At 45.1% G+C, this 22,429-nt stretch overlaps 1 protein-coding gene across 3 annotated transcripts in view; it reads right to left on the bottom strand.

Moving 5' to 3' along the window:
• The window catches only part of STPG2 (sperm tail PG-rich repeat containing 2), a 538,570-nt gene that overhangs the window by 511,823 nt on the left and 4,318 nt on the right, over positions 1-22,429 (bottom strand). For all 3 annotated transcript variants that reach the window (XR_004540512.1, XM_033957447.1, XM_033957456.1), the window contains exon 2: positions 17,549-17,658. Coding sequence is in view for 2 of the 3 variants with exons in the window: in XM_033957447.1 (XP_033813338.1) it covers positions 17,549-17,658 (110 nt within the window). In the remaining variant the exon portion in view is untranslated. The remainder of the gene's footprint in view (positions 1-17,548; positions 17,659-22,429) is intronic.

Raw genomic sequence — 22,429 nt, 5'->3', positions numbered from 1 at the left:
CCTACCGCCCCCCCCCCCCCGACACTACCGATCACCGACAGGAGGGTGCCCAATCCCTCCTGCCGGAAGAAGCACCCCTTCTGCACCCCCCTGCGCTAATAGCCCCCAAACCTCCCCCCCACCAAACTAACCTTTACTTGTTGGCCAGACGGATCTTGCCCGTCTAGCCAGCAGGCCCGCCTCGTCGAAATGAGGCGGGCCCGCCCCATCCCTCCGAAGCCTAAGGCCTGATTGGCCCAGGCGCCTAGAGCCTAGGCCAATCAGGCCTTAGATTAAGTGGGGATGGGCGGACCCGCTATGCCTAAGGCCTGATTGGTCCAGGCTTCTAGAGCCTGGGCCAATCAGGCCTTAGGCTTCGGAGGGATGGGCCGGGAAGGGGCGGGCCCGCCTCATTTCGACAAGGCGGGCCTGCCGGCTAGACGGGCAAGATCCGTCTGGCCAAGATAAGGTTAGTTTGGTGGGGGGGGAGGTTTGGGGGCTATTAGCGCAGGGGGGGTGCGGAAGGGGTGCTTCTTCCGGCAGGAGGGATTGGGCAACCTCCTGCCGGTGATCAATAGTGTCGGGGAGGCGGCAGGAGGGTTTGGGCACCCTCCTGCCAGCGATCGGTAGTGTCAGGGGGGGGGCATCTTCCGGCAGGAGGGTTTGGGAACCCTCCTGCCAGCAATCGGACAGGTGGCCGCGGCCCGCTATACTTATAGCGGCAGAGAGATCCCTTGCTGCAATAAGTATAGCGGGCCGTGTCTAATCTAACCCGATTCTCTAACCAGCGTCTGTAACATGGACGCCGGTTACAGAATCGGGGTTTAGTGTAGGCCCGATTCTGAGTAGGACACCTCTCCCGGGTGTCCTATACAGAATCAGGGCCTAAGTGTCTTCTTTTGCATATGTAGACAGATGTCACAATGAATACCTGATAGTCAGGACCTAGATACTGAACACATCATCAGAGCCTGAAATGGTCCATTTAAATTGAGTGCATGTCTTGAAGCTGCTCTGCACCCTCTTTAACATGGAGTTAAAAACAGCCAATGCGGAGTAAAAAGGATCAATGCCCTGGGGAGCCCAAGTGAAAATACTAGAACATATCGATTGGACCCAACACAGTCCTTGTTTCGGCTTGCATGAACCTGCCTCAGGGGTCACAAAACAATATCATATGGAAAAACTGCATTTGGTAAAGTACGTAGAACTTGTCAATCTATGTCAGCCAACCACCTTAATTGAAATGAAGTATCATGCACTTGCCCGCAGGGTCCTTTCTTATGTGTGAAAATCAATCTGACATTTGCATTTATGCAACCTTTACACCCCTTTCAGCAGGCTTGCAGAGCTTTCGTGCTCTTCCGATGCTGCTCAAATCAATATATATATTTTTTTTTTTAAAAAAAATTTCTATCCCACTTATAATAAAAACTTCTTTGAAGAATCCATCTCGTGACTTAGAGTTTGCTTTTCAGTGGTCTCTTGGTTGGACACTCATAGGCCTATCACTATCCTATGACTGGACAGATGACTATGTCACAGCCTTGTGTGCTCTTCTATGGAGGCTGATCTCAAATGGGCTACCAATGTTGTCATGGCTGTGACATTATAAGCTTTAACATCACCCCCAAAAGTCAGCCTAGCCTGGGTACAAGTCAAAGATCTTCAATCTGCTAGCCAATTAAGAATTGTGCATTTGCCAATGGCTACCCCCAACTGGTTTGGATTAAAAGAAACAAAAAGCTGGGTGGACTGTCTATGGGCTTTAGTCTGCTCCAGACAGAAGACTAAGACTCACTTGCAATCTAAGGTATGCAGTATGCTTTCGCCAGGATGAGGTTTGGGGGAAAATATTTGCAGAACAATTGACTTGTTATGATGGAACTTTGTCACGACCTTAGGAAGGAATTTCAGGTGCTTGCAGAGAACAATATGTTGTGATGAAATTTAGTATAAAGCAGGTCAGCAAGCTGTAGTAACTGCCACAAAGCATACCACTTTCCAGGTCAAAAACTTTAGATGACAGGAACCAAGTGGACCAAAGGGAGCTTTTATCAGCTGGGTGAGAATGTTGAGATTTCATGACACAGTAGGAAGTTTGATAGGGGGTTTTGTCAACAACAAACCTCTCATAAATCAAACAACTAGAGACTTTACAGAGATGGACTGGTTTTCAAACCAGACTCATAGAGGTGCAAGAGGTAGTCAAGCAGTTTTTGTGTATGGCATGAGAGAGGGTCTGGGAACTTACCCTCACACCACATAGCAAACCTTCTTCACTTAAGAGAATAGAATCTCTTAATAAAATCTTTTCTGAAAGCAAGCAATATTCAGGAGACATCCTCAGGCAGACCTAGAGATTCGAATTCTATGCTCTCAACATCCAAGCCGTGAGGGCCAGAGACTGGAGGTTGGGATACAGAAAGGATCCCTCATGCTGTATGATGAGGGTTAGAAAACACTCCACTCTCCACAGTTCTTCAGAGGACAAGTCCAGAAGAAGAGGGAACCAGATCTGCCTCATCTAGTAAGGAACAATCAGGATCATGGTTCCACAATCTTGCTTAAGTTTCAGCAAGGATACGCAAACAGAATGCCTAGCCCTCAGTTTAGTAGGAAGGCATCTAACGTTAGCCTGCTGTGTAATCTGAGCCTAGAACAGAACAGGGTGATCTTGTTGAAAGTTCCACCAAGGTGATGCCGCACTCTCAGATGATCTGGCACGTTACACTCATGTTGAATGACTACTGCTCAGTCTGTTGTCCTTCCCTGCAAGATAAATGGCTCAGAGGACTATTCAGTGAAGGAGAGCCCATTGTCAAATCCCTACAGCTTCCTGACACAAGGGGTAAGAGGCCCTACCCCCTGCTTATTCACACAAAACATTGCAACCTGGTTGTCTATTTGAATGAGAACAATTTGATTCTGTAGCCGGTCTCTGAAACCCTTTAGAGTATTCCAAATAACCTATCGTTCCAGCAGGATGATGCAGAAATCCATTTCCTGCATTGACCATTTTCCCTGGGTATGAAGCCCATTTACATGAGCTCTCCATTCCAGATAGGATGCATCCAACATTAACATATTTTGTGGAGGTGACATTTGGAATGGTGACAAAGGTTAGGACTGTTAACCAGGCATGGATGTTATTTCAGAATTTTTATGTTGCAATACCAGTACCTGTCTCTTCTGCAGGAACTATTAATATACTAAAAAATTACTCAAACCAACCTCATAGACTCAACAAGCATAGGTGGCAGTCTTAGCTGTCTAAACAAAGTATGCTATACTAGAGCACAGAATCATACCATTGGCTGTACATGCCAATGCTAGTCTGGATAAGTTTCAAAAAGAAATAAGAAACACTGTGTTTCCCCCAAAATAAGACCTACCCCGAAAATAAGCCCTAGCATGATTTTCGGGGTAGGTCTTAATATAAGCCCTACCCCAAAAGTAAGCCCTAGTCCTGGGATTTGCCGGCAGCAACTCTTTGACCCGCCCCTGCCGTGCAGCCAAACCCTCACTGACCTTCCATCCTTCCCTCCCACCCAAACCCCTATGACCATAAGCGAGCCCTATATACCTTCATCCAAAGCAGCATCGGGCCGGCAGCACTCTAAACAGGCTGCTTCGGCCTTCTCTGCTGGGGAATTCACTCTGACACTCTAAGGCCCCATCCTGAGTCCCACTCTTGACTAGCCAATCATCCAGATAGGGAAACACATACACTCCCAGTCTGTGTAGAAAAGCTGCTACTACAGCTAGACATTTGGTATATGACCCAAAAGGCAGGATGTGATACTGGTAATGATGTTTCCCTAAGATTCTTCCTGAGACTGGGAAGTATCAAAATATGGGTGTAGGCATCCTTCAAGTCCAGAAAGCATAGCCAATCTTTTTTTTGAATCATGGGAAGGAGGGTGCCCAGAGAAATATACCTGAACTTCTCTTTGACCAGGATTTGTTCAGGTCCCCTAGGTCTAGGATGGGATGAAATCCCTCCATTTTCTTGGGCATAAGAAAGTACCTTGAGTAAAATGACTTCCCTTTTTTCCCTGGTGGCAAGGGCTTAACTGTATTGGCCTGTAGAAGGGCCAGTATCTGCTTGTGCGAAGAGAGCTGAGGTATGACACTCTCGATGGACAATTTGGTGGTCTTTAACGACAATTCAGGTCGTAAATGAGACAGACAATTTGAAGAACCCACCAGTCACGGGTTACAAGGTGCCATTGTTGACAGAAAAAACTCAGCCTCCCTTTAACGGTAAGCTGTCTGGGAAGATTACTTAGATTGTGGCTATGCTGTCTTGGAGCCAGTCAAGAGTTCACCCCCTGCTGACTGGAGAGCCAGCTAGAACTTTTGCTGATGGGGCTGATGGATACAGCCCTATTGAGTAACACGCAAATGAGCTAGAGATGTGATAATTTTGCAATGCAGCCAGTGGCGTACCTAGGGTATGTGGTACCCAGGGCCCATAATTTTTTGACACCCCCCCCAATGTAAAAAAATATTTTTTGTAATAACCATGAAACTGAATAAATAGTCATAATAGAAACAGGCAGTGAAAATTTTCTTTTATTGAACCTCATATATGTAACCATTATTCCAAACATACCATAACATAACATAAATTATGTCTGAATTGTCATGACATCAGAAGTACATATGGAGTAGTTGCAGGTGATGCTTGGGACAGTTCTGATTGTGTTAGTTCAGTTTTATGTGTTTTTTGAATAGAAGGGTTTTTATTTCTTTTTTGAAGGTTTTGTAGTTTGTGGTCGAGGTCAATAGGTTGTAGAGTTGGGGGTCAAGTGTTGCAGCTCGAATGGCTAGGAGGTTGTCAAACAGTTTTTTTCTTTTGATGTTTTTGGTTGGAGGGTGTGTGAATGGTGCGTGAGTTCTCCTATGTCTGGTTGAGGTGGATTGAATTATTTAGCTGAAGAAATTAGTTACCCCCCCCATTCCACACACATTAATTAACTTTGCGGAATCAGATTCTGAGAAGGCAGAACTACTAAACAAATACTTCTGTTCAGTGTTCACCCGCGAAGCGCCGGGAGCTGGTCCACAGCTGCAGACGGGAGATAACCAGAAAGACCCGTTTCAAGATTTTGAATTTACGCCCAGTAGCGTCTATGACGAACTATCAAGACTCAAAGTAAACAAAGCCATGGGACTGGATAACCTACACCCCAGAATGCTCAGGGAGTTAAGGGAAGTCCTGGCAGAACCATTATCTGTTCTTTTCAATCTTTCCCTAAGCACAGGAAGGGTCCCCTTGGACTGGAAAACCGCCAACGTAATCCCACTCCACAAAAAGGGCTGCAGGACAGAGACAGCAAACTACAGACCAGTGAGTCTCACGTCTATAGTGTGTAAATTCATGGAAACACTGATCAGACAGAATCTTGACACAATCCTAGACGAAGAAAAACTGCATGATCCACACTAACACGGGTTCACCCAGGGTAGATCCTGCCAATCTAATCTGATTAGCTTTTTTACTGGGTTACTAGACAACTGGACGCCGGAGAGTCACTGGACGTGGTATATTTGGACTTCAGTAAAGCATTTGATAGCGTCCCTCATCGAAGATTACTGAACAAGCTGAAATCGATAGGATTAGGAGACACTCTAACTACATGGGTTGGGGATTGGCTGAGCGGTAGACTTCAGAAGGTGGTGGTGAATGGTACCCCATCCGAAGCATCGGACGTGATCAGTGGAGTGCTGCAGGGCTCGGTCCTGGGCCCAATTCTATTTAACTTATTCATAAGAGATATGACACAAGGACTTAGAGGAAGGGTATCACTGTTCGCCGACGACACCAAACTTTGCAACATAGTAGGCAAAAGCTTATTACCTGATAATATGACACACGACCTACTGTTGCTGGAACAATGGTCAACTACTTGGCAGCTAGGCTTCAATGCTAAAAAATGCAAGATAATGCACCTGGGTAAGAGAAACCCGCGTAGAACTTATGTACTAAATGGTGAGACCTTGGTTAGGACCACGGCGGAACACGACCTAGGGGTGATCATTAGTGAGGACATGAAGGTTGCCAATCAAGTGGAGAAGGCTTCCTCCAGGGCAAGACAAATGATGGGGTGTATCCGCAGAGGTTTCGTCAGCAGGAGACCTGAAGTTATGATGCCGTTGTACAGAGCCATGGTGAGGCCTCACTTGGAGTACTGTGTTCAGTTTTGGAGACCACACTACCGAAAGGACGTGCTGAGGATCGAGTCGGTTCAGCGAACGGCCACCAGGATGGTCTTAGGGCTCAAGGATCTCACGTATGAAGAAAGATTTAAAAAATTGCAGCTGTACTCACTTGAGGAAAGAAGAGAACGGGGAGATATGATTGAAACATATAAATACATCACGGGACGCATCGAGTCAGAAGATGATATCTTCTGGCTCATGGGACCCTCGACCACCAGAGGGCATCCGCAGAAAATCAGGGGAGGGAAGTTTCATGGTGACTCCAGGAAGTACTTCTTCACCGAAAGAGTAGTGGATCATTGGAACAGACTCCCACTCCAGGTGATAAAGGTCAGCAGCGTGACGGATTTTAAGAGAAAATGGGATACTCACTTGGGATCTTTAAGGGAGTAAATTCAGGGGAGGGGATACTTGGAATGGGCAGACTTGGTGGGCTATAGCCCTTTTCTGCTGCTTTTTTCTATGTTTCTATGTTTCTAATTCTCTTCCATTTTTGTTCCCATTATAAAAAACACTGATAAGTTCTCAGAAAAAAAAATACATTAAAATAAGAAGTGAAAACAAAGGCCCCTACAGATGAAAACATAACATAAGAATAGCCTAACTGGGTCAGACCAATGGTCCATCATGCCCAGTAACCCATTCTCATGGAAGCCAATCCAGGTCACTAGTACCTGGTCAAAACCCAAAGAGTAGCAACATTCCATGCTACCGATCCAGGGCAAGCAGATGTTTCCCCCATGTCTTAATAACAGACTATGGACTTTTCCTCCAGGAATTTGTCCAAACCTTTCTTAAAACCAGCTACGCTATCTGCTTTTACCATAACTTCTGGCCACTTCATTTTTAAACTGAGATCTTTCCTTCCAAACCGAGATTTTGCTAGATGTCAAATACAGCACAAGGTAACTTCACACGGACTTAGCTGTGCAGGAAATGTGAATCTCCTCATATACCTACCATATAGTGCAAAAATGTGCAAAGGTCTGGTTTTTTCTTTCGATCACTTCATAGACTAATGCCACACAAGCAGCGCTGTTACAAACATATTCTGTAGGTCAGTGCTAAGGTTAATAAAGTTTCCTTCCTTGGACCAGAAGGAGATGCTGACAAACCACTGGAAGAGATCCCAAAACAACTACCCAGGAACAACATCCAAAGACCCACTCAGTGTGTGAACCAGTTGAGTGGAGTGGACTAACTGGGGGTTGGAAATGGGCCCGGAGTTTACTCAGCAGAATTTCCCAGATCACCTCTTCCTCTCAACACATTGACACACTGCCACCACCACCACTAGGAACACCTCACCGGGTAGGCCAGCAATGCTATAAACTTTATAAAACACATTATTATATTTTCTTATAAAGCACATATTTTAACTGAACTCTCTGACATTTTCAGCCTTTCCATTCACAAAAATAGAAGAGAGAAAAGTTCCCACTCATGTCCCTGGCCTATACAATATTTTTCTTCTGCAGAGTGCAGACTCTTCAAAAATCTGACCAAATCCTCATTTCACTTGCATTATAAAGTACTGAGAATGCCATCTCTCCCCAATCCCAGGTCCTAAAGTCTAAGACAGTAGCACAAACTAGTGCTGCCAGATTCAGGAAAAAAAATTTTGATTCGATTCAGCCTATTGAATTGGTTTATCGATTCGATTTTCCTGCCCAATTGGGTGTTTTTTTCAAACATCCTGGTGGGTTTATTTTATAGCTTTTTCACCCCCCTTTGGCTTCTCCTAACCACACTGGCACTATGGTATAAATAAAATAAAGAAACAAAAAGGACTTTTCCTCTCTCTGTTAAATCCTAGCTCACGTTTGCGGTCTAACACCAGCTCTGGCAGGATACACATTTCAAATCTGACATATTGTAATCACAAAACAGAAAATAAAATTAGTTTTTCTACCTTTTTGTTGTCTGGTTATTTTTCAAATCTTGTTGGTCCAAGGCTCTGGTTGTCTTCTGATAACTTGCTTGCCAGGGTCTCCTTTTTTCTTCTTTCTCCGTGCTAACCATCCATCTGCCATCTCTGTCCTCCCCTTCCGTTTCCCTTCTCTCCCCCGGATGTCTGGCATCTTTCCTTTTTTTGTCTTCCTCCACAGATCCACCTTTTCTTAACTACCCTTTCATCCAGCAGCTCTCCCTCCTTCCCCACCACCACAGGGTCCACCATCTCTCCCTTTCTTTTCCCAACTACCCTTCTAACCAGTATCTCTAGCCCCCCTCCCTCCACACCATCCCTTGTGTCCAACTTCTCTCCCTTTCTGTTCCTTCCCTCCCTAAAACCCATGTCCATCATCTCTCTCTCTCTCTCCTCTATTTTCAGACCCATTATTTCTTCCCACCCAAAGTCCAGCATATGCACGTCTCTTTGAACCCCTCCCCCTTCCCTCCGTGTACTTCTACACCAGGGCCCCCCTCCCCTGAAAGCCTGTCCTCCCCTTAAATGTCAGCATCCCACCCCTGAAGGCCTGATCCCCCCATTGAAGGCCTGCCCCCCCTTGAAGGCCTGTCCCCCCCTTGAAGGCCTGCACCCCCCTTGAAGGCCTGTCCCCCCCCTTGAAGGCCTGCCCCCCCCCTTGAAGGCCTGCCTGCCTGTTCCCCTTGAAGGCCTGCCCCCCCTGAAGGCCTGTCCCCCCCTTGAAGGCCTGCACCCCCCCCCGAAAGCCTGCACCCCCCCGAAGGCCTACACCCCCCTAGAAGGCCTGTCCCTCCCTTGAAAGCCTGTCCCCCCCCTTGAAGGCCTGCCTGCCTGTTCCCCTTGAAGGCTTGCCCCCCCTTGAAGGCTTGCACTCCCCCGAAGGCCTACACCCCCCTTGAAGGCCTGCCCCCCCTTGAAGGCCTGCACTACCCACGAAGGCCTGCATCCCCCTCGAAGGCCTGTCCCCCCCGACGGCCTGCACCCCCCCTGAAGGCCTGCCTGTCCCCCTTGAAGGCCTGTCCCCCCCGAAGGCCTGCCCCCCCCCGACGGCCTGTCACCCCCCCGAAGGCCTGCCTGTCCCCCTTGAAGGCCTGTCTCCCCCCCTCAACAAGGTCTGCCTGCCCGCCCCACCCTGAAGGCCTGCTGCCCCCCCACTACCTCGAAGGACCGCTCGGCCCCACCACCACCACCACGAAGCACTGCTCATTCCCCCGGCCTCCACGCTACATTTCCCTGGGGAAACAGCCTGCAGCGAGATCGCGCGATGCCAGCGATCTTTGCTTGCTTCGGCTGTTTCCTCCGCTGCGGTCCCGCCCCTCCTCTGACGTCAGAGGAAGGGCGGGACCGTGGCGGAGGAAACAGCCGAAGCAGGCAAAGATCGCTAGCATCGCGATCTTGCTGCAGGCTGTTTCCAAACGCGACACCCGGCGCAGGGGGGGGTAGAACCGGACCGGATCGGGAGCACCCCCTCAGGGCTTGGCACCCGAGGCGGTCCGCCCCCCACGCCCCCCCCTTGGTACGCCACTGAGTGCAGCTAATCTTGTGCTTACCGTGCTTTTAGCTTATGATACATGTTGTTTTGCCATGTACTTTTATAAATGACCCCTCAAAATGGACATTAGGTTGTGCTGTGTTATTTACTGCATACAAGCCTAGACATGGAAAGGTATCACCTTTGCAAGAAACTGTGATGTCATATAAAAATGTCTGTTAGTAGTGTGTTGAGGCAGAGATTTTAGGAACATACTCTGGCCTATGACACCATTGTACCCTTTATGGTACAATGGCTACCTTGATGGACAGGTCCTAGCCCATCCTGATGTTTTATTTATCTTGATAAAACTATGACATAGACATTCTATTTCCATCTGTTCCTTTCTACAAAATAGCTGGGGGGTTTATACTGTTTAATAGACATCACTTTTGTTTTCTTGTGTTCCTTGGTTCGTTTCACATTCTTTTATTATTGTTATCTTTAGATCACATGTGTCAAACACAAGGCCCGTGGGCCGAATCCGGCCGGCCTGGCCTTTTTATGTGGCCCGCAACCATGTTCCCGAACTTTCCCTTCTCAGAGCCCAGTGTGTCCTCCCTTCCGCGCCGGTCTGACATCGCCGTCATGCCGGAAAGTCTGCCAGCTTCGGTAGTGTTGTTCTTGGCTCCCCTTCTTGCCTTCCATTTGCCGTGGTCCACCCGGACAGAAACAGGAAGTTGCGCATCATTGGCGACAGACCATGGCAGACAAAAAGAAGGAGGGGGAGTTATGTACAACACTGCCGAATTGCTGAGGCCGGCAGACTACTTGGCTTGGCGGCAACATCGGACCGGCACTGGAGGAGAGATGGGCCGACGCTGGAGGGTAAGGTAAGCTGGGCTGTGAGGAGAGAGGGGCCGGCGCTGGAGGGAAAGGCAAGCTGGGCTGTGAGGAGAGAGGGGCCGGCACTGGAGGGAAAGGCAAGCTGGGCTGTGAGGAGAGAGGGACCGGCGCTGGAGGGAAAGGCATGCTGGGCTGTGAGGAGAGAGGGGCCGGCACTGGAGGGAAAGGCAAGCTGTGAGGAGAGAGGGACCGGCGCTGGAGGGAAAGGCATGCTGGGCTGTGAGGAGAGACGGTTCGGCACTGGAGGGAAAGGCAAGCTGTGCTGTGAGGAGAGTGAGATGAAGGGAGAGAGGTTGGACCTGGGGTAGTGTAGAGGAAAAGGGAAAAAGATACTTGAAGGGGGAACTGTTGGGAAGAGAAAGGGAGAAATGGTGGACCTGGGGGGGAGGGAGGGAGGCACGCAGACAGGGGGAGAGATGGGATGGGGGCAGTTGGGAAGAGAAAGGGAGAGAAGTTGGATCTGGAGATGGAAGGGAGGGAGAAATATTAGGCCTGGGGGTGGAAGGGAGAGAGAGATGCAGCATCTCTTTTTTTTTTCCCTCCGTCTCATTGTTCAGCATCATGGGGGGAGGGAAGAAGAACAACAGAAAAGAGAGGGAGCAACATGTTGGACCAAGAGGAGAGAGGATGAGAGATAGAAGGAAATAGAACGCTGGGAAATGGGATAGCTACAGAATAAAAGAAGATGGAAAATTGATAGGTAGCTGAAAATTTAAAAAGGAGAAGGATGAGAAAGAGGATGAAGGATGAGAAAGAGGGCAAGATTTGAGTGAACAGAGGAAGAAAAGAAAAAAGGAGAAATGTTGAAAGGGAAAAATCAATATGTTAGAGACAGAGACTGGAGCAAGAGAGGAGAAAAAAATGGACAGCAGACACTGGAAAGAGAATTATAAGATAGACAAAATCAGAAAGAGAAACTGGGATTAAAAGCAAAATGACCAGACAACAAAAGGTAGGAAAAATAATTATATTTTCTATTTTGTGATTACATTATGTAAAATTTGAAATGTGTATCCTGCCAGAGCTAAAAGAGAGGAAAAGTCTTTTTTTATTTATTTTGTAGTCAGTGTGGGGTTAAAGAAGTTGTATCCCTATACTACTAAGACTAACCCCCTCTTTTCCTGGCGCGCAGTGTGAGTTTTGGCGCCGCCGCCAGCAGCGATTGATCCAACGTTCACAGAAGTCCTTTGAGCGCTGGGGCCCACGCTGTGCGTCAGCAAAGGAGGGGGTCAGCTCCTGATTGGTGTAGCCTGATTTTACTACAGGAAGAGGCAGTCGGAGCAGACCACGAATGAGCGAGTCCATGAACCGCGAATTCACGGGGAAACACTATATTTGTTCTTACCATGAAGCTTTGATTCTGATCAAATTTGAATTTCTACAGAAATCATGCTGTAATCCCTTCAGGAAACAGAATCACAGAAATGTCAAAGGTCTGTGATCAACTGACTTTGCTACAGCTGATCGTCTGAAAGCTAATACAAAACAAGATTTTAAACCAGACCAAAATCTTTGGCCACACTGTAGGCAAGACCTTAATGCAAAGTTGGAAGAAGTAGAAGGTTCTCGATCTGATTCTGGTAGTGATGACCCCATGCTGAAAACTTCAAAGCCAGCTTTAAACCTTTTGGCATTCCCCCTTTAAAAATTCAGCGGATTAGCAGGCAAAATTCTTTGAGTTATGCCAAGTGCAAATTCAGTGAAGCCCAAGGGGCCATTGCTAATCAAATTGCAGCTGTTAGTGGCTTAACTCCTGCTGATGTTGAACAGCCAGCAAATGATAAATGTCAAAAATGTACTGACTATGACCTTTTGATGGCTAATTTATGAAAATATGCCTGAGCAAAGATGTGTCATAAGCTTAAAGCACGATAAGCATAACAAGCTTAGCTGCTTTATAAAATGTCACATCTCTAGCTGATTTGCGTGTTACACAATAGTGCGCCAAAGATGGCTCTGTATAACAGTGTATCCACACATGTAAGTGATGCATGTGAACTTAATTCTGACCAAAGCAAAGCCGGGTACAAGATGAAACAGGGTGACTTTTGTAGCAAAAAATATGCTCTTTCAAATGACCTAAAAAAGTTAAAAATTAAAAACTACACAATAGAGATATTTGCACCCAAAAAATGTTAAACTTTGTTTAAAAAAGTGACATCACGTATTTATGTAATTATATCTTTGCTTCCAAATGGCTGCAAATCCTTCTAGTGCAAAACCTAGATGTACATCATGGGCCATAACTACTGGTCCAGTTATGGCCTGAATCAAAGTATAGGTAAGGAACAATGAGGAGTCAAAATAGGCCTTAAATTTCGTATTGTAACATTTTTCACATTGTTTGCTGGCCCATAAAAATTGGAGGCAAGCTCATGTTACGTTCCAAACTTTGTACAGGAACTTAGTACCAAAGGTTGTGTTAGGTGCTAGTCTGGTAAGGTCCTCCAGAGTTGTACTAATCCAAAAAATGTCAGTCCCCTTACAGGTTTTTTCGGACTGCAGTGCCTAGATAAAGTGGCTTTTTTGTGTTATGTGGAGCATTGCACTCTGCAGATGACCTGCATTCAGCTGCCTGTAAGTTTTGAACCAATAGAGTTCCAGCCCAAAAATTTTGCATGTTTTTTTTTTTTTAGACTCTAGTGAGCATCAACATAAAATTTTATTCAATTTGGAGGAGGCAAGAAGGGTTGTAGGAGGCTCCAGTCGGACGGACCCCTTGCATTTCGTGTGAGGCATGATAATTCTCATTAGGAGAGAAAGATAAAACGCTGGCAAAAAAATTGCTCAGATTGAAGAATCACAAGGTATGTGGAACTCAAGTTCCTGGCTGCTACCACGCCACCGCCATCTTGTTTCCCCGTCTTTTCCGATTTTTTAAGTTAACTATTGAAACAGAGGCAAGCTTTCTTGAATGATGACTCGGTATATAAAGCTAAGTTTTAGATTAGATTAGATTAGACTCATGCTGTGAGTGCTAATGAGAGAGGGTTCAGATGAAAGAGAGATCCATCATTCTGTGTCAGTAGCATTGGGAATGTCTGTAAGGGGCAGGGTTCTTGGGCTGAGAGGTCTAAAAGAAGTGGGAAACACACTTGACATGGCCGAGGAGGTGCTATGAGGAACATGGTGAAATCTGAGTACAGTCCTCCCTATGAAAGAGATTAGAAGAATCCCAATCGATAAGGAAAGCATCCAATTCCAGGAAATTGGGGGCATATAGTCTGGAGCAGAAAAGCGGAAGTTAGCGGCTGTGGGAGGAGGCAAAGAGATCTATAGACTAATAAAAATATTTTTAAAAAGAGATGAAAGAATTGAGCCTTCGAGGAACTCTACATGTCAATGGTTTAGAAAAATGCATGGTACAAGAGAGTACATTAAACATGTAGGGTTAGCAGAAGAGTTAATGAACTCAGCATAATAAGATAGATATGCAATCCTTATCTGGTACACATAAAACTTCTGGTGAATTTTATATAAAGAAAGGAATTAAAATTTTTTTATAACTTTTACATTGCCTCTCTGCTCTTCTTAGTTACATGTGGAAGTTAGCTCCACGTAGAAGCTAACCAATTTACACTTCTCATTTTTTTAAAGATGTATATTTGTATAACGGCTGCCTTTATAGTATGTGAAGCCAAATACATGTGCACTCTTACACATCCTTATACATATTTTACAAAATGATCCACATTTCATCAGATCTTTTGTAAACACCACCACTGTGGAGTATATCCCAGTCTGAGGTAGAGTTTGCTTAGGTAGTGGCCAATTGACAAAATCTGATGTCTGAGATCTAGTGCTGCGGTGGAGGCTGACTGATATTTTATGCCAACTCAGTCAAAAATCAAATAAATGGGGGAAATATACCAAAAAGGTATCAAAAAAGGGAAGTAAAAAACTCAATATGTAACATCAAAAAGAACTTCCCATAATTATCAAATATATACTTTTACAGCAATCAGGAGCTTTACATATGGTAGGATTTTGCTCAGAGACCTGGAGGAGTAAACGGAGCTGAAAATCCTCGACCACCTCATCACTCAATCATTGCATGATCCTCCACACTTTTTAGCTTATACGATTTTTCAATGTGAAATGCTGTGTTATTCTTAGTCTCTAAACAACTTTTGAAAATGGTGACGGGACAAAAGCGCGCCGGACAAAGCCGTGCCGACATTTCAGCCCAGACAATTGTGTGCAAGACTCCAGCGCGCCGCTGTAAAAGTTAATTTTAAAGAGCTCCAACGGGGGGTGTGGGGGGAACCTCCCCCCACACACTTTACTTAATACTGTTCGTGCTGCCGTTGGCTGCCGTTGGGGGGGTGTGGGGGGTGCAACCCCCCACATTATACAGAAAACTTAACTTTTTCCTAAAAGTTACGTTTCCTCTATAATGGGGGTTCCAACCCCCCAAAACCCCCCCAACGGCAGCGCGAACACTATTAAGTAAACCGGGCTTTGTCCTGCGTGCGAATGGCTGTGAACCCTTGAAAAAAGATGGAGCACTTATATATTTAATGGTTCTGACGTGTCACCTTTCAATCGCTGATTCAGGAAACCAAAAAATATGTTCAAAGGAATTATTGACCAGCATGAAAGAATCGGATTTCTGATTCGACTTCACTTCTTATTTCTTGAGAATACTTTAAAGTGCTGCTTAACGTTAACAAGAGTTTCTCTGTGAAGCAGCAGGCACCATGGGACTGCGTCCTTTTCTCAGACAGGGACATAACAGAAAAGGTAGATAGACTGAAGACCCGGAAAGAAAATTAAGAAAAGACAGAAGAAAGTAGAAACTGGGATAAACATGAATAAAATAGCCAGACAACAAAGGTAGAAAAAATAGTTTTATTTTTAATTTCATGAACAGAAAATGCAGTTTTACTGTAAATTTACACTGCTTTCTTTTATTTTCCAAAGTGTACAGTGCCGTTTCTCTTTCTCTGGTGTTGAACTGCATGAGGTTTAAATTTGATTTTTGTCTACATTTATTTAAGTTTGCGGTTGCTTGTAGTTGCATTTTCCTATGTAGGGGCCTTGCTGTGAATATGTTAGCTTTGGGATATATGTATCATAGACATTTGTATTATGTTTAGTGACTTAGGAGAAAGCTGATGGGGAGGGAAGGTGAGCGGTCTTTTTAGACTGGCTCACCATGATAACCCAAATTTCTAACCTCCGGTTTATATTCGAGTCAACCTTCTCCCCCCCCCCCTTTTTTTTTGTAGGGGAAAAAGGATACTTCTATTTATATTTGAATACATACGATAGTAGCCCCTTCACTCTACTACCCATTTCACTCCACTCAATATTTTATAAACCTCTATCATATCTCCCCTAAGCAGTCTCTTCTCCAGGCTGAAGAGCCCAAGCTGCTTTAGCCTTTCCTCAGAGGGAAGTCATCCTATCCCTTTTACCATTTTCGTCACCCTTCTCTGTGCCTTTTCTAATTCTGCTATATCTTTCTTGAGATGCAGTGACCAATTTTACACACACTATTCAAGGCGCGGCCGCACCATAGAGCAATACAAAGGCTTTATAGTATTTTCATCTTTGTTCTCCATTCCTTTCCTAATAGAATGTTAGGACTTAGCCACCGCTGAACATTGACTGAGGGTTTCATCGTAACCTCTCTCCATCTTTTATCGTATACAGTGGTACCTCGGTTTACGAGTGCACCGGTTTGCGAGTGTTTTGCAAGACGAGCAAAACATTCGCAAAATCGGTGCCTCGGAAACCAAGCTTGCCTCGATGTACGAGCGCCTCCCCCCGCGATCCGGCATCCCCCCCGCTCGCGTCCCCCACCCCGCCACGATCTGGCATCCCCCACGCACCCATCCACCCACCCGAACACATCGCTTACCCCTATCTGGCACCCGGCACCAGCATCAACGCACAGGACATGCCGGTGCTGGTGCCCAAAAATCTGCCGTCCTTTTTGCTGGGCCTTGAGCATCTGCGCATGCTCAAGGCCTTCGAGTTCCTGCTCTCTCTGAGATTCTAGGATCTCCGAGATTCTAGGATGCTCAAGGCCCAGCAAAAAGAACGGCAGATCTTCGGGCACCGGCACCAGCATGTCCTGTACATTTGTGCCAGTGCCTGGTGCCAGATGGGGGTAAGCGATGTGTTCGGGTGGGTGGATGGGTGCGTGGGGGATGCCGGATAGCAACGGGGCGGGGCGACGTGAGCGGGGGGGGGGGGATTGCCGGATCATGGGCGGGATGGCGGATCGCGGGGTGGCTGGCGTATCACACGGGGGGCCTTCATGAGCGGGGGGAGCAATGCCGGTTCTCGAGGGTAGAGCAGTGCCACTGGCCTCAGAGGGGGTGGGGGGGGGGGGGAACGAATCAAGCGAGTTTCCCTTACTTTTTATGGGGAAACTCGCTTTGATATACGAGCAATTTGGTTTACGAGCATGCTTCTGGAACAAATTATGCTCGTAAACCAAGGTTCCACTGTATATTACTTTTTACTGTAAACTTATTTATAAGTTTTTAACTTGTTTGTAAACTGCTTAGACACTTGTGATAGGCAGTATATCAAATTTAAATAAACTTGAAACTTGATATCTAGATCCTTTTCCTAGGTGGTGACTCCTAATGTGGAACCCTGCATCATATAGCTACAGACCAGATTCCTCTTTCCCACATGCATCATTTTGCATTTCTCCAGTCTTGCAAAGTCCTCTTGCAAATTTTCACATTAGTTATTCCCATCTCTAGATTATCAATAAATATGTTAAAAAGCAGTAGTAAAAAAGCAACCTGCTCCTTTCATTGCTGAAAATTCTTTTCAGAAAATTCAGAACTATTAAAACATTCTTCTGAAATTATACTACTCATTTTAAGAAATTGAAAAAAATACATAATAAGTATATGATATTTAACATAAAAACAAATATACCACAATTCCCATTTCTGACTCATTAATTCCTATGAGTGTCAGAGCTTTTACCACAGCAGCCAGCGATAAAAACACTAACTCAGCTTGATAAAAGGGGACCTATATTTCCACTTGCTATATCTACAAATTACCTGAACTTTCTCAACATCATAGTGGCCTGGTCCTGGGGCAACAGTCACAGTTGATAGGACTTGAAACGCAAAGTTTCGGTGTACTTTAGAAAGAAATGGAGCATTTCCACCTGAAGTAAAAAAAAAAATAATAATAATAATAATTACAGTATATATGAAGCACAGTAACTGGATATAACAAAAGAAGCAGCCCATTCCATCTGCATAATTTCCTTTTTTTGTCTTGCCACAGACCAACTGATCTCAGGCTTTCCCCTTACTATTTTTCAACCAAGAATCTTCTGTGCTCATGCCAGGTTCTCTTTGTTTCTGGCTTTGCCCCATCTCTAATGGTAGGTTATTTATTCATTCATTATCCTTTCCGTGAAGAAATATTTTGTTATGTTACTTTCATTTAACCCTTGTTACTTCAGTCTATACTAGTATACCCTCTAGTTTAAAACCTCATTTTCTTTGAAAATAGTTTGCTTCAACTGCCCAGAGCTCAAATCAACATTCAGTAAAGAAGGGCGAAAAAAATTATTTTATCTAGAAAGTTTTTGTCTACATATATGCAACCCAGGGGAGGAAATTCCATAATCAGGAGAAAATCTGTCTTCTCATGAATGACCTTCAGCCCTTTCTGTGACATAGGAACCAACTTTTCAAAATAATTAAGGGTGATAACACCAAAAAGATTTTTTTATACACTGTCAACTTCCCTTAGCTCAGGACACTCAAACAAGAGAAAGAATGGACAAGTTTAAGCATATATATCAAATTTATCTCCCCCCTCCCCCTTTTACAAAATGACGCAAGAGGTTTTTAGCACCAGCCGGCACACTGAATGCTTTGCGCTGCTCTGACGGTCATAGAGTTCCTATGAGCATCAGAACAGCGCAAAGCATTCAACATGCCAGCTGGTGCTAAAAACCTCTTGTGCGGTTTTATAAAAAGGAGTGTCAATGACTAATGAAAAATGAGATGAAATAATGGAAGATTAGGTTTCTACCTACGATAATCTTCTTTCTGTTAGTACCTGGAGGTGTTCAAGCCCAACCCGCAGTCTGGGTGTTGCAGAATCTACATCTTTTCTGAACACATGCTGTACTCCCCCTACTAGTAGAATCAGTTCAGTCCCAAAGCCAAGCACTTACCTGTAAATCCAGGACAAAGGGGTACAGGGGAAAATCCCTATCAACACAAGTAATTCACGAGCTGGTTTGCTCTGCAAAATATCAATATGTATTAAACAGGCACAAAGGCAACTCAGAAAAAATAATGATGAACAATGTAGAACTAACCAACTGTGTGCAACTAGCACCCCACAAAAGGCCTTTGGTAATGAGAATACTTACAGAAAACTCCCCACAGGATCTTCCAGCTGGCTGGAAAATCTTCAAGCCTGTACGGAGAGTAACCGAGGAAGAAAGGAGCAGGCTATATCAACAACTGAATGTACACAGAGAAGGTGGGTCATATGGAATCCTCCAGGGACTAACAGAAGGAAGATTATTGTAGGTAGAAACCTAATCTTCCATTCTGTTACATCCTTCCGGAATCCATACCCTAGGTGACGTACCAAAGCCATGGTAACTAGGGAGGGACAGAAGAGCCTGCCCTTAAAATCAAGGTCCCAAAAATGGCATCAGCACGCGCCACTCAGTAAAACCGGGTAAAAGTATGAAGTGAAGACCAAGTAGCCGCCCTACAAATTTCATCAGGAGGAATTGTGTGAGATTCTGCCCATGATGCAGCCACATTTAACGCAACCATCGTGGCAGGAGAGATGCCTCATATCCCCTACCGCGATGCCATCACTCCTCTACTGGAACTGCCGCGACCCGCGGCAGGAGAGATAGGGCATTTCTCCTGCCGCGGGTCACGGCAGTTCGGGTAGAGGAGTGATGGCATCGCGGTAGGGGAGATGAGGCATCTCTCCTGCCACGATGGTTGCGGTGGGTAGGTTGCCGTGCCGCTGAACTGATGGCGCCAGCGGCCATCAGCTCAGCGGCCCCTTTTTCAGCACCTAGACCTGGTTTGACTACGTCTAAATCAAAAAGGTCTAAGTGCCGACTAGGCAACCTGTAAATGTTTTGGTTATACCTGTTGTATGCTAGGTGTAGGTCGGCCAACCTCCCTCCCACTGCCCGTCCTTTCCCCTCCTCTAAACACACCTCTTTTCTCTCTGTGCGTCTAGAGGCAGGGGAAAGGCCTAAGCTGTTCTTAGATACGTCTAAAAACCAGCTTTGGTTATGGGTACTTGGACGATCAGGCTTTTTGATCATCCAAGTAGCCATTTAGGACACTTTTTAGACTTTTTTTTATTATTACCCCCATTGTATACAATGCAGTTATATCCATAGTCACTAACCACCAATCTTCATTTAGATCGGCATAGTGATCGGCACTAGACGACATGATATAGTTTCAATAGTAGCCCCCCAAGTCTGGAATTCTCAGTGGTTCCCAACCCTGTCCTGGAGGAACACCAGGCCAATTGGGTTTTCAGGCTAGCCCTAATGAATATGCATGAAGCAAATTTGCATGCCTATCACTTCCATCATATGCAAATCTCTCTCATGCATATTCATTAGGGCTAGCCTGAAAACCCGATTGGCCTGGTGTTCCTCCAGGACAGGGTTGGGAATCACTGCTCTACCCCAATATATAAGAGACGAAAAAGACATTAGCCATTCTAAAAATAATCTAAAAACCTTCTTGTTTAAAGATGCTTTTACCCTCTGATTGGAATAGTTACAGTGCAGTAGACTCTTTATCAAAAATAAAAAATAAAAAAGATACCCCTCCTAATGTTTTTTCCCTTTCTTGTTTCCCTCTTTTCAAAATTATTAATATTGTAACTTTATCCCTTCATTCCTCTCACATCCAGTTTTGTCTGTTGGTCTAACCCCTTTTCTGAGTAGTTATTTTTTTTTAATTTATATATTGTATGCATATTTTGGATTTTAATGTAATTCGCTTAGTAATTTATGTATAAGCGATTCATCAAATTTCTAATAAACTTGAAACTTGAAGTGACAGTGCACTTGGTAGTTAGTGTCTGTACCAGGTTCCATAGATGATATAAACTACATGTGAGAATATTATGCCTGCTTGTCCTCGAAAAATACATGATACAGTATACGTTATACTCGGTTCATAGACAGTAACGCGGAAGACAAAGGTGCGCGCCGACAACCGAGCGCAAGACGGAGGCGCGCGCCGAAGAAAAAGACTGTTTTTAGGGGCTGCGACGGGGGGTTTTGTTGGGGAGCCCCCCCCACTTTACTTAATACATATCGCGGCAGCGTTGGGGGGGGTTTGGGGGGTTGTAACCCCCACATTTTAGTGAAAACGTAACTTTTTCCCTAAAAACAGGGAAAAAGTTAAGTTTTTAGTAAAATGTGGGGGGTTACAACCCCCCAAACCCCCCACAATGCCCCCACAACGCGGCGCAATCTGTATTAAGTAAAGTGGGGGGGTTCCCCCCATACCCCCCATCATAGCCCCTAAAAACAGTCTTTTTCTTCGGCGCGCGCCTCCACACTGCACTCAGTTGTCTGCTCGCGCCTTTGTCCCGGCACGCTTTTGACCTGACACCGTTATACTCTATGATGGTAGTCTCCATGGATGCAGCATTACCCTAATATATAGCAACATAGTAGCATCTTGATAAGAACATAAGAGTTGCCATACTGGGACAGGCAGAAGATCCATCAAGCCCAGTATGCTCTTTCCAACAGCGGTCGCTCTAGGTCACAAGTACCTGACAAGATCCCAAAAGAGTAAAACAGATTTTATGTTGGTTATCCAAGAAATAAGTAATGGATTTTCCAAAAACCATCTTAATAACTTTTTATGGACTTTATTTTTAGTTTGCTTTATGCTGCAGTGTGTCAGCCTCTCTTTTGCACTGCTAGAAGCAGCCTCTTTATATGCAGCATAGTAGAGATCTCCTTATATGTTACTCAGTGCCAGCTTCCTTATATTCTACATAAGGGCAGCATTATTTACATTGTATGATGGCAGCTTTCTTCTTGCAGCAATGGTGGTGCCATCCTAACGGGCCACAAGGTGGTATCAGCCTTTTCAGTGAGGTCCATTCAGAACCCTTATCTGCTATGCATTGTCGAGTATTTGTCAATAGCCTTATAGGCTCTGCAATGGTAACAGCCTTTTCTACCACACTACACAATTCCAGTTCCAACTTCTGCTGCTCTATAACAGAGGTTAGTTATTATGTCAGTGGTAGCCTTTACTTTTTCTGTGCTATGTCAGTGCCCTCTTAGACTATGCAGGGTCCACTCTCTGGTCCTGCAAAGTGCCATTTCCATAGAGGTCTCAAAAACCTTATAGCTTCAAACTATCACTTAAGGGTCACCATCACAAAACCTATTATTATTATATTTAGTATTTTATCATAGTTTTATTAAGGACCTTCAGAACAGCGGCAGTGATAGTTAATGGTCAAGTGACTTCTTTTTCGATCCACCATGGTATCCATCAAGGATGCACTTACTCTCCTTTGCTCTTTTTATTTTATTTGGAACCTCTTCTTCGTATACTTTTAGCTGATCCAGATGTGGCAAGAGTGGGGAGAGTGGCGGGCGGAGAAGGTTTTGGCTTTTGCGGATGATATCTTACTGGTTTGTGCATTCCTCTGTTCCGGCTCTGTTGGGTGTCTTGGGTGAATTTACTTTTTATTCTGGGTTCCAGCTTAATAGGCAAAAATCTGTAGTTCTCCCATTAGATCCTACTCTTCCTCAGCAGTGGGTTGGAGAGTTCCCTTTAACTTGGACTGCAGATGCTATCAAATATTTAGGTGTATGGATACCAACTGACCTATCTAAACTATACTCCCTGAATGTTGATGGCAGCTGCAAGATATGAAGCACAAGT

Source organism: Geotrypetes seraphini, chromosome 1 (assembly GCF_902459505.1).
Source record: "Geotrypetes seraphini chromosome 1, aGeoSer1.1, whole genome shotgun sequence".
Lineage (NCBI taxonomy): Eukaryota > Metazoa > Chordata > Amphibia > Gymnophiona > Dermophiidae > Geotrypetes > Geotrypetes seraphini.
This window is presented reverse-complemented; position numbering and strand designations above follow the sequence as displayed.